General features: G+C 38.3%; 1 protein-coding gene across 1 annotated transcript in view; it reads left to right on the top strand.

The window, feature by feature from the left end:
- LOC120069554 (methionine aminopeptidase 1D, chloroplastic/mitochondrial) overlaps window positions 1-9702 on the top strand; it is a 40992-nt gene that overhangs the window by 9226 nt on the left and 22064 nt on the right. The window contains 3 exon segments of the mRNA XM_039021340.1: window positions 5068-5103; window positions 5106-5141; window positions 6743-6822. Of these exon segments, the coding sequence (XP_038877268.1) occupies window positions 5068-5103; window positions 5106-5141; window positions 6743-6822 (152 nt within the window).

The following is a 9702-nucleotide window of genomic DNA, read 5'->3' as shown; positions in this document are numbered from 1 at the left end:
GTGCTATTTTATTCTTTCCCTTACTCATTTTTTCATTCATAGTATCAGAGCATGGAGACAAAACCACTGCCACCATTTGAGGAAAATACCAAACGAGGAGACCCAAACCATAACCTCCAGGACTAGTGACGCCTACCAAGCATTATTCATTCGAATAACATGAAGGACTGTTGACAAGGTACTCATCCATAATCTCTTCTCCCCTACCTATTACCTCTGGTGAAACTGACTCATGATCACGTGCCATACCTGCATCACCACCGCGATTCTATTGCGTCCATCGACATGGATATCAGCTCCTCTACCGAGCACGCCAGACCAGCAACCAGACGGACACGACCGCGGTGGCTACCCATCTGGTTCGGTCGCGCTCAGACGAAAGAACGACAGTGACCGCCGAACAAAGGCAAAGATCTATCCGGTCGCTCTCACAGACACAGTCAAACGGACTATTGCCAGCAGCCCGATCTAACGATGGCCAGCGCTAGACCGGTCCAAAATCTGTGATGCCAGCGCTGGACCAGTCCAGATCGATCCCGTCAGCAGTTCCGTTTTGTTGCTTGTTGCCGCCCGGTCTTCTTCTTCCTCTAGATGGCGTCCTCATTCCTCAGCCACTGTCCTGCTCACCAAAAGACAGATGGAAGAAGTGTTGGTTTTTCCAGCCTTGAGTTTTGAGCAACCGAGAATGGGGCAGTTTTCCGCCGATCATGGATAAGGTTTGGAGGGGAGATTCTTCTCATTAACCACCGAGGATGAAGGAAAATATAATCCAAGATCAAAGTTACCAGTTGCCTATTGCAGTTGCGTAGATTAAGAACGACAGAACGAAAAGATAGATATTCAAGCTGTTATGCTTATGCTACTATTTTGGGGAAAACTGGGTCCAACCAAAAAAAAAGCCCCCCAGCCCCTGATCATCCAAGATCCAACCAGATCTAAACCATATCTGAAAACTCGGTAACTTCGTTCCCTACTTAACCCCTCATAATTTTAGTGTTTCTGCTGAGCTAATACGGCAAGCTCTTTCTACTCTAGCTTTATTATGGAGAAAAGTTGAATGGTGATAATTACTTTTGCTTTGGTTCCCAATCTCATAAGGGTCGTTCACGCAAGGGATCGTAAATTTGAGTTACACTTGACCACTGTGACCATACAAATCCCAGGATTGGTGATCCCTAACGAGCGAATGTTGGAAGGAGAGGTATTCTTTTGTTGAGAAATCGATTTTGATTGGAAGTCATGGACCTCAGGTTTGGAAAAACCTTTTATTGTATGACAGCTATCTTGACAGCAGCCCATCTAATAAACCGCATGCCATCCCGGGTCCTAAAATTCCAAACCCCCTTAGATTTCTTCAAAGAGTCTTACCCAAACTCTAGACTTCTTTATGATGTACCCTTTCGTGTCTTTGGCTGTGTGATGTTCGTCCACACATGGATCTAACCGTACCAAGTTTACCCCTCGAGCACAAAAATGCATTTTTGTAGGGTACCCTCTACATCAGCGTGGGTACAAGTGTTATCATCCCCCCTTCCAGAAAATACTTTGTCTCTATGGATGTGTCATTCTTTGAAGATCATCCATTCTTTCCCAATGGTTCTCTTAAGGGGAGCATTCTAGTGAAGAAACTAATTGGGGTCCCAGTCTTTTGCCTTACCTGAACCTAAACCCATCCTTGATGTCAGTATCAGCACCAATGCACTTATCCTCCCAACCAAACAAGTCCCTTGGATCACATACTATAGGAAGAATCTCAGGAAGGAAGCCTGTTATCTCTCCGGCTCCAGTTCATGAGTCTGAACAGAGTTCAGTTCCAGGTACTAGTAGTCCTATCCCTGATCATGATAATAAATATGATAAAACTGATGCTTGTGTTGAAAATGTTGAGAGCAAAAGCAGGGAAGATAATGATAGCAAAGATGTGATTGAGGTCGATGATGGTGCAGAGACAAATGATTGTGTAACTCTTGAGAACATGGTAGAACCTTGAAAAGAAGCATCTCTTATTCCCGCTGAAAAAATTGTTGAAAGTGGGAAAATAACAGAACCGGAGGGTGAGTGCAGTATGTCAGAAGAAAGTAAAGACAAAGATGAATCTCTTGATCTTTCGATTGCCCTAAGGAAAGGTACTAGATCATGTACTAAATATCCGTTGCAGAGTTACTTGTCCTATAGTAATTTGTCTCCTGAGTTCAAGGCCCTCACTACAAACCTAGACACTGTGGTGATACCAAACAGTATACACACAACGTTGGAAAGTCCTGAATGGAAAGCCGCAGTTATGGAAGAAATGAGAGCTCTCGAGAAAAATCATTCGTGGGATCAAGTCAATCTTCCAAGTGGTCATAAAGCAGTCGGATGTAAATGGGTGTTCACAATAAAATATAGGCCCGATGGAACAGTTGACAGATACAAAACCAGATTAGTTGCCAGGGGTTTTACTCAGACTTTTGGGGTTGATTATTCCGAAACTTTTTCGCCGGTTGCAAAGCTAAACACAGTTCGGGTCCTCCTTTATGTTGCAGTTAATAAAGATTGGCCCCTTTACCAGCTTGATTGAAGAATGCCTTTCTTAACGGAGAATTGGAGGAAGAAGTCTATATGAGTCATCCCCCAGGATTCGAGAAACAGTTTAATCAACGAGTTTGCAGATTAAGAAAGTCCTTATCTGGGCTAAAACAGTCACCAAGTGCTTGGTTTGGCAGGTTTACTATATTTGTAAAGTCGCAAGGATATAAACAGGGTCATTCTGATCATACTCTATTTACTAAAAGGTCAGTATCTGGGAAAATTGCAGTTTTGATTGTTTATGTTGATGACATTGTTATTTCAGGCAATGATACCTCAGAGATTGACCAATTGAAGGCAAAGATGGTTGAGGAATTCGAAATCAAGGACCTTGGAAAACTAAGATACTTCCTTGAAATAGAAGTAGCTCGATCGAAAGAAGGAATTTCAGTTTCCCAACGGAAGTATATTCTGGACTTGCTTAAGGAAACAGGTATGACGGGTTGCAAACCAGTTGATACCCCTATAGAAGCAAATGCAAAGTTAAGTAATATGAGTAAAGGTGTTTCAGTGAGCAAAGAAAGATATCAGCGACTTGTTGGGAAATTAATATCTCTCTCTCATACTAGACCCGACATCTCTTATGCAGTAAGTATGGTAAGTCAGTTCATGCAGTCTCCATATGAAGAACACATGAGGGCAGTAAAGCGCATTTTGAGATATCTGAAAACCTCTCCAGGGAAAGGTTTGATGTTTAGGAAAACTAAAAGGCGATGCATCGAAGCTTACACCGATGCTGATTGGGCAGGATCTGTAGTAGACAAAAAATCAACATCAGGGTATTGTACCTTTGTGTGGGGCAACCTTGTTACATGGAGAAGCAAATAGCAAGGTGTCGTTGCCAGAAGTAGTGCCAAGGCAGAATACAGGGCCATGAGTCTGGGAATCTGTAAAGAGATTTGGCTTGAAAAAGTTTTGGAAGACCTTGATCAAGAGCATACCGGTCCAATGAAACTCTATTGTGATAATAAAGCAGCCATAAGCATAGCAAATAACCCTGTTCAACATGACAGAACAAAGCATGTAGAGATTGATCGGCATTTTATCAAGGAAAGACTTGATAGTGGCAACATTTGTGTTCCTTATATTCCTTCCAATCAACAGATTGTAGATGTCCTAACAAAAGTAAGTTGTTTGACGCATGTGTGAGTAAGTTGGGTCTTATTGACATCTACGTCCCAACTTGAGGGGGAGTGTTGAAATTAGGGTTTTACACTCTAGGGGCATTTTTGTCTTTTTTATTGTATCCTAGGATTTCCCTTTTCTCTATTTAAGCTGGTGGTCTGTTTATTTCTTTGTATCAATTTTCTAATAAGAATTCCTTTATCCCGTGGTTTTTCTCCCTAATTAGGGTTTTCCACGTAAAATCTTGGTGTGCTATTTTTCTTTCCCTACTCTTATTTTTCATCAATTTCGAATTGTGAAGTTTCTAGAGACTTGAAGATCAAAAAACAGGTGTTTAACTAGCATTAACATGCTGGATAAACTGGAAGAGGTTGATTCCCTTAGTTTTGAGCTGAGGGAGGAAATGTTGTCTCTGAAACTTGAGTTTGAAGAGGTGATTAAAAGTGACTATTAGGTGGAAGCAAATGGCTAAGTTTAAATGGGCCAAAGAAGGTGACAACAACTCATTACCTTCCATACATCATACATGCCATCTTTAGAATTTTGTGAGATTCAATTGGTAATTTGTAATTTCATTACCATGTATAGTGTGGTGTGAATATTTTTTTTTCTTACAAAGTAAACGGACTACAACCCAATTTATACACTCCAAAGTGACCACAAAAATGTGATTCAAACTCGATGGTGGCTATATACCTAGGACGTTAAAATTCTATGAGCTGTTTGACATTCGTAGATTAGACACTTGTTCATGAGATTAGCCGAGGTGCTTGTAAACTAGCTTGGACACATTGTTATGAAAAACTGTAATCATAGTGGGCTGAGAAAAAAAGGGCAGGAAAAAAAAAAGGAAATAAAGTCTTAAAAGGAATAGAGCTATATAAGAAACTATCTATACATATGAGCCTAATAAAAAGGTTCTTATATAAAGCGTTAAAATTTGTGTCCTGGGCCAATGTTTAGAAACACATTAAATGAATAACTCCAACATATATCATTAGCCATGAATTAGTCTCTTATCTTTTCTGGTTTTCATTCTTGGAAGTATTGTGGGTCATATGTAGGGCTTGAGGCATCTAAATAAATAACCGTTACTGCTGGATTTCAAATGCTAATTTGATGAATCAATAGCTCAATATGATTATAATGTTAGTTTAATGGGTGGCCATTGTAAAAATGTCTCATAACTGTTATTCGTACACTTTATTATTCACATATTAGATAGACATTCATATGTCAACCTCATCTAGAAAGGTCTGGGAAAGTAATCAAAGCATTTAATCTTTTTTTTTTTTTCCCTTTTCTGTTTATTCAGAAATAAAATTTGTAAGTATTAAAGCTATTTATTGCTATCTTGCAATTATAATCTGTTAGGGGTACCATGGTGATACTTCAGCAACTTTTCTGATTTTGGAGATGTTGATGACGAAAGCAAAAAACTTGTCCGGGTAGCTTTTTTCCTTTCTTCTTTTGTTAAATGGGTAGCTTTTTGCTTTTGTTTTTTTGTTCTTTTTTTTTTCTGTTTTGTTTTTTTTTTTTTTTTTTATGAGAAACACATTTCATTGATTTTGTAACATAGCCATGTTGTCTGATGTCTTTTAACACGTAAGAATACTTATTATATAATTTTTGTTAATATTTTCAAAGAAAATTGGTTTTCTTACTAGGACCTATCTAGAACATATATATATATATATATAACACCCACATCTAAAGGAAGCTGTTTTTTATCTAGAACTTTATATTTTTGTTGGGCGTAAATTCTTGGAGGATAGGTCCTTGTAGAAAACCATATGAAGGAATCAAAGCCCCTGCAATGTTATTTTCTCCCCATTTAATATTGATTTTCACTTGTTGGGTCTTCTACATAATTCAAGCATACAAATGAGGGAGAATGTTAGATGATATAGTATTAAATTTACCTTCATCCATTAGCTTAAGCTTTTAGGTCAATTGGTGATTTAAGAGTAGTTCTCTTCAGCAACACCCTTTGAGCAAATTCCTTTGTATTATGAGTTCCATCTGATGGGCAGTTGTGTTACACTATTAAAACCATATGAATGATAATCAAGTATTGTAGGCTTGAGTGTTGTTTCATAAGAATAGTTGAGTTGGGATAAGTTGGTCCAAACATTTGTGTGCATTAAGGGGGGAAAAAACAGAAGTCGTGTCACGTGACTAAGAGCATCAAATAAGAACTTCACTAATTTGATATAATATGACAAGTTTAGGTTTAGCCAGCTAGATGCCCATCATTTAAGTATTGTGCATTATTATGCTCACTAATTTAATTTAATACGAAGAGTTAAATTTAGCTAGCTAGATGCCCATCATTTGAGTATTGTGCATTACTACGTTCACTAATTTAATTTAATATGAAAGTTTAAGTTTAGCTAGCTAGATGCCCACCATTTGAGTATTGAGCACAAGTATAACTATGTTAAAATTATTTATGTTATGTTAAATTGGTCAAGTGAGAGATGGTGTTGAAGTCCGTGGATTTAGTAGGTCTAGGTATCGAGAGCCTAAGACTACATAATGAGGCATTCTCGGCAAAGTGGTTGTGGTGCTTCATGGAGCTTAATACGTTGTAGATTAGGGTGATATGAGTAGATATGACCCACATCTTTTGAGTTTGGTGCAAGTGGTGGATCAAGAAAAACCTATGAAAAGCTATTTCCTCTGTGTTTCTTCTTTTTTTCCTCAGTTTATCCATTGGTTAGTTGGGAAAGGCTCGAAGGTTTATTTTGGGGAGGATCATTGGGTGGGGGATAAGCCTCTTTGGGCTTTGTTTATAAGGTTTTATTGTCTTTTGAACAAGAGGCTAAATCTTCTGGCCTCAATGGTGCCATTCTCAGGCTCTTTGATTTTTTTAGGTTTCCAATGTTAAAAAATCCCGTTAACATCATTAGATAATTTCACTACAATGATGCCCTTATTGTTGCTTATTTGCACTTGAGAGAGAATATTTCTTTTTTGCACTCCCGCCAGAACAAATTTTGACCATTTATTTATTTGTTTGTTATTTTTTTTCTCCAATACGCTTTAGGTGACTAAAGAGTGCTTAGATAAAGCAATATCCATTTGCGCACCAGGAGTGGAGTTCAAGCAAATTGGCAAAATAATTCAGTAAGAAAACCCACTTTGTACTGCTGAACCATATGACACTATTGAAGATTGTAGTTTCAAGGTTTGGATATCAATGATATTTTCTGTTACCTATCCAGAGAGAAAGATAAAGGATTAGATTTATTTTCTACTCTGTGATTCCTTTTATGGTTAACACCCAAGGTGTGACGTGATTTTGTTAAAATACCACAAAATATGAGCATATTCTAATTTGATAAAGACTGTTATTGTCTCTGCTTTTCTTTGGAAACGTGTAATGTGATAGAGCTACAAGGAATTAAAATCTCTTTTTAAGAACTAATGGGGAGGGGAAGGGTTAAAGAATTAGTTGAGGTATAATTCAAAAAGGATTCTGTTAGGTTTCTCTTACCCTGCACTTAGTAAACCCAACAATATATGCAAGAAAACAGAGTAACAGGGCTCTTATAGACTGTTATCAATAGAGAAGAGGACTTAAAGTCTGTATTACAATGCTAAACACAGAGCACACTAGCTGAATAGCAAATGAACAACAATAAAAGGAAAATATCGAGGAAATAAAAGATAGCAAACCAGCACATTCGAGAGAGTTGGTGGTCCTCTCCTCTAAAAAAGCTACTCTCAACTTTTTACCAAAATAAACCCTGGCCTACACTAAAACTCAAGCTGTCCTTTTATAACAACTTTTGTGGTCCCTCAACGGTTTTCCTCCTCTTCCACGTACTTTGCAGCTATTGTCTTTTATGTAGTTCCTTTCTTGCCCCTCCTTTTATATGTGTAGAGAATTGGGATTTCAACAATACTGCCCTCTTGAAATGCGCCTTGTCTCAGAGTGGAAGTGAGGAAATTGTTGGTTCATTAAGTAGACCGACTCCCATGTTACTTCATTCTCGGGAAGGCCCTTCCATTTGACAAACCATTGATTGGCTGCTAATTCACCGTTCCAACGCACGCCTAAAACCATTTCAAGGATTATTTATAACTCGAACTCCTCAGTTAAGGTCGGTGGGTGGTGCTAAATCTGATGAGCTTGCCCNCATGTTACTTCATTCTCGGGAAGGCCCTTCCATTTGACAAACCATTGATTGGCTGCTAATTCACCGTTCCAACGCACGCCTAAAACCATTTCAGGGATTACTTATAACTCGAACTCCTCAGTTAAGGTCGGTGGGTGGTGCTAAATCTGATGAGCTTGCCCCAGTTTCTTCTTAAGTTGAGAAATATGAAACACGTTGTGAATCCACCTTTGGTGGAAGAGCCCGTTTGTAAGCTATTGCGTTTAATGCGGTTAACATAAACTGTGCTGGAATTTCTATGTGAACTAACTATGCGCCGAGTTGTAGCTAAATATGCACTTATCATAAGTTTTCTTATAGTTTGCCAAGTATAAACAAACTAGTGTGAGTCGAGGTTGAACTTAGGGATTTGTAACTAAGAATGTTTGGAAAGTAATGCGTATGCAGCGAGAACTTAAGTAATTTCAGTAAAGTCAAAAAGCATGTGATTAATAAGTATGCAGTGAAATTAGCTAATTGGGCAATGAGTACTTTGAGTCTAATTCTGAGAATACTTAGAGAAGCAGCAGCTTTAACTTGTGTTAAAAATGTATGGAGAAAGCAGGGTTGGAGGGAAGTCGACGCTTAGTTCCTAAGTTTAGCTTCAAAGGTAATCCAGGCTTGCAACATCCGTTCATCACACACCTCTCAGTGGCCAGCCACATTTGTCATATCTCTACGATGCATGAATGATGTTGCGTTGAGCATAAGGTTGTTTCTATCTCTAGAAATACTTCTTATTTTGCTTAGTGAGATCCGCAACTACTTACCCTCTTGGGCAGTTGGTTATAGCTACTTGATTCACTGAGTGATCATAAGCAAACATTTATATAATCATACACTAAGCAAACATGATTAACCCTTACAGATTCAATTTAGCTCATAACATTCAACTTCCCCCTTACCTCGTGGAGATTAGTTACTCATGGTAAATGAAAAAGTGATGGTAAAGATAGAGGAGATAATGAAAGTAGTCATGATGATATCTAGATAGAAATAGAATTGTTGTTTACAAATTGAGTAATCTCTTAAAGTCACAATGCAATACAATAGTAAAGATAAAAAAGAAAATGATGGAAGGTCAGTTTTCAGCAATCTCTTGCATCAAACAGATGTAGTGTCAAGGTTGCTGATGACAAAATGGTAGTATGAAGTGGAAAAGCCTTCTCAAACTCTTGCTTTGGCGAAATTCCGGTGGTAAGTCGAAGGTGATTTTTGGAAGTGAAGCTCTCTCAGAGAAATTCTCGATTATGCTTTTGCTTGTGATCATTGAATTTTGACTAAGACAAAAATCCGGATCCCTTGACATTGGCGTCAAGGCTCTATTTATAGAGCCATCCACTGATTGCTTTGGGCATCCCGCTTTGGTTAGTCGCAATCCCTGACTAGGTAGGTGAGAATGTCAACGCTGCTATTATGGTCAATGTTCCGAGTTTTGGTAGAATATCCATTGGGATTATGTCAGAGATCCCGATCGACCGTCTCTTCATCGGGTGCGAGTTCGGCACATGTGGACAATTCCTGCGATCAACTGCAAAATATAGCACTTCTTTGGTGCAGATTAACTCATGATATGCGGTCAACAAGGATTTTAAATGTACTTCAGTGCAAGTATATTTTTAAGAATGAATCCCTAGTATTATCAACACATACTTTGCTTATCTAACTTCATTATTCTAAGTAAAAGGCTACAATAACTTGTATTTCTACGAGTTATCACACCCCCAAATTTAGAATAATGCTTGTCCTCAAGCATATCTTATACTAAAGAAATTCAAACTTACTCTACACCTCAAATCAGAGGGGGAGAGGGTCTAGTATAAACATCTTGATAAGGAGTGGTCCT

This window comes from Benincasa hispida, unplaced genomic scaffold (assembly GCF_009727055.1).
Source record: "Benincasa hispida cultivar B227 unplaced genomic scaffold, ASM972705v1 Contig502, whole genome shotgun sequence".
NCBI lineage: Eukaryota > Viridiplantae > Streptophyta > Magnoliopsida > Cucurbitales > Cucurbitaceae > Benincasa > Benincasa hispida.
The sequence above is the reverse complement of the archived record's forward strand: the minus strand, read 5'-3'. Positions and strand labels throughout refer to the sequence as shown.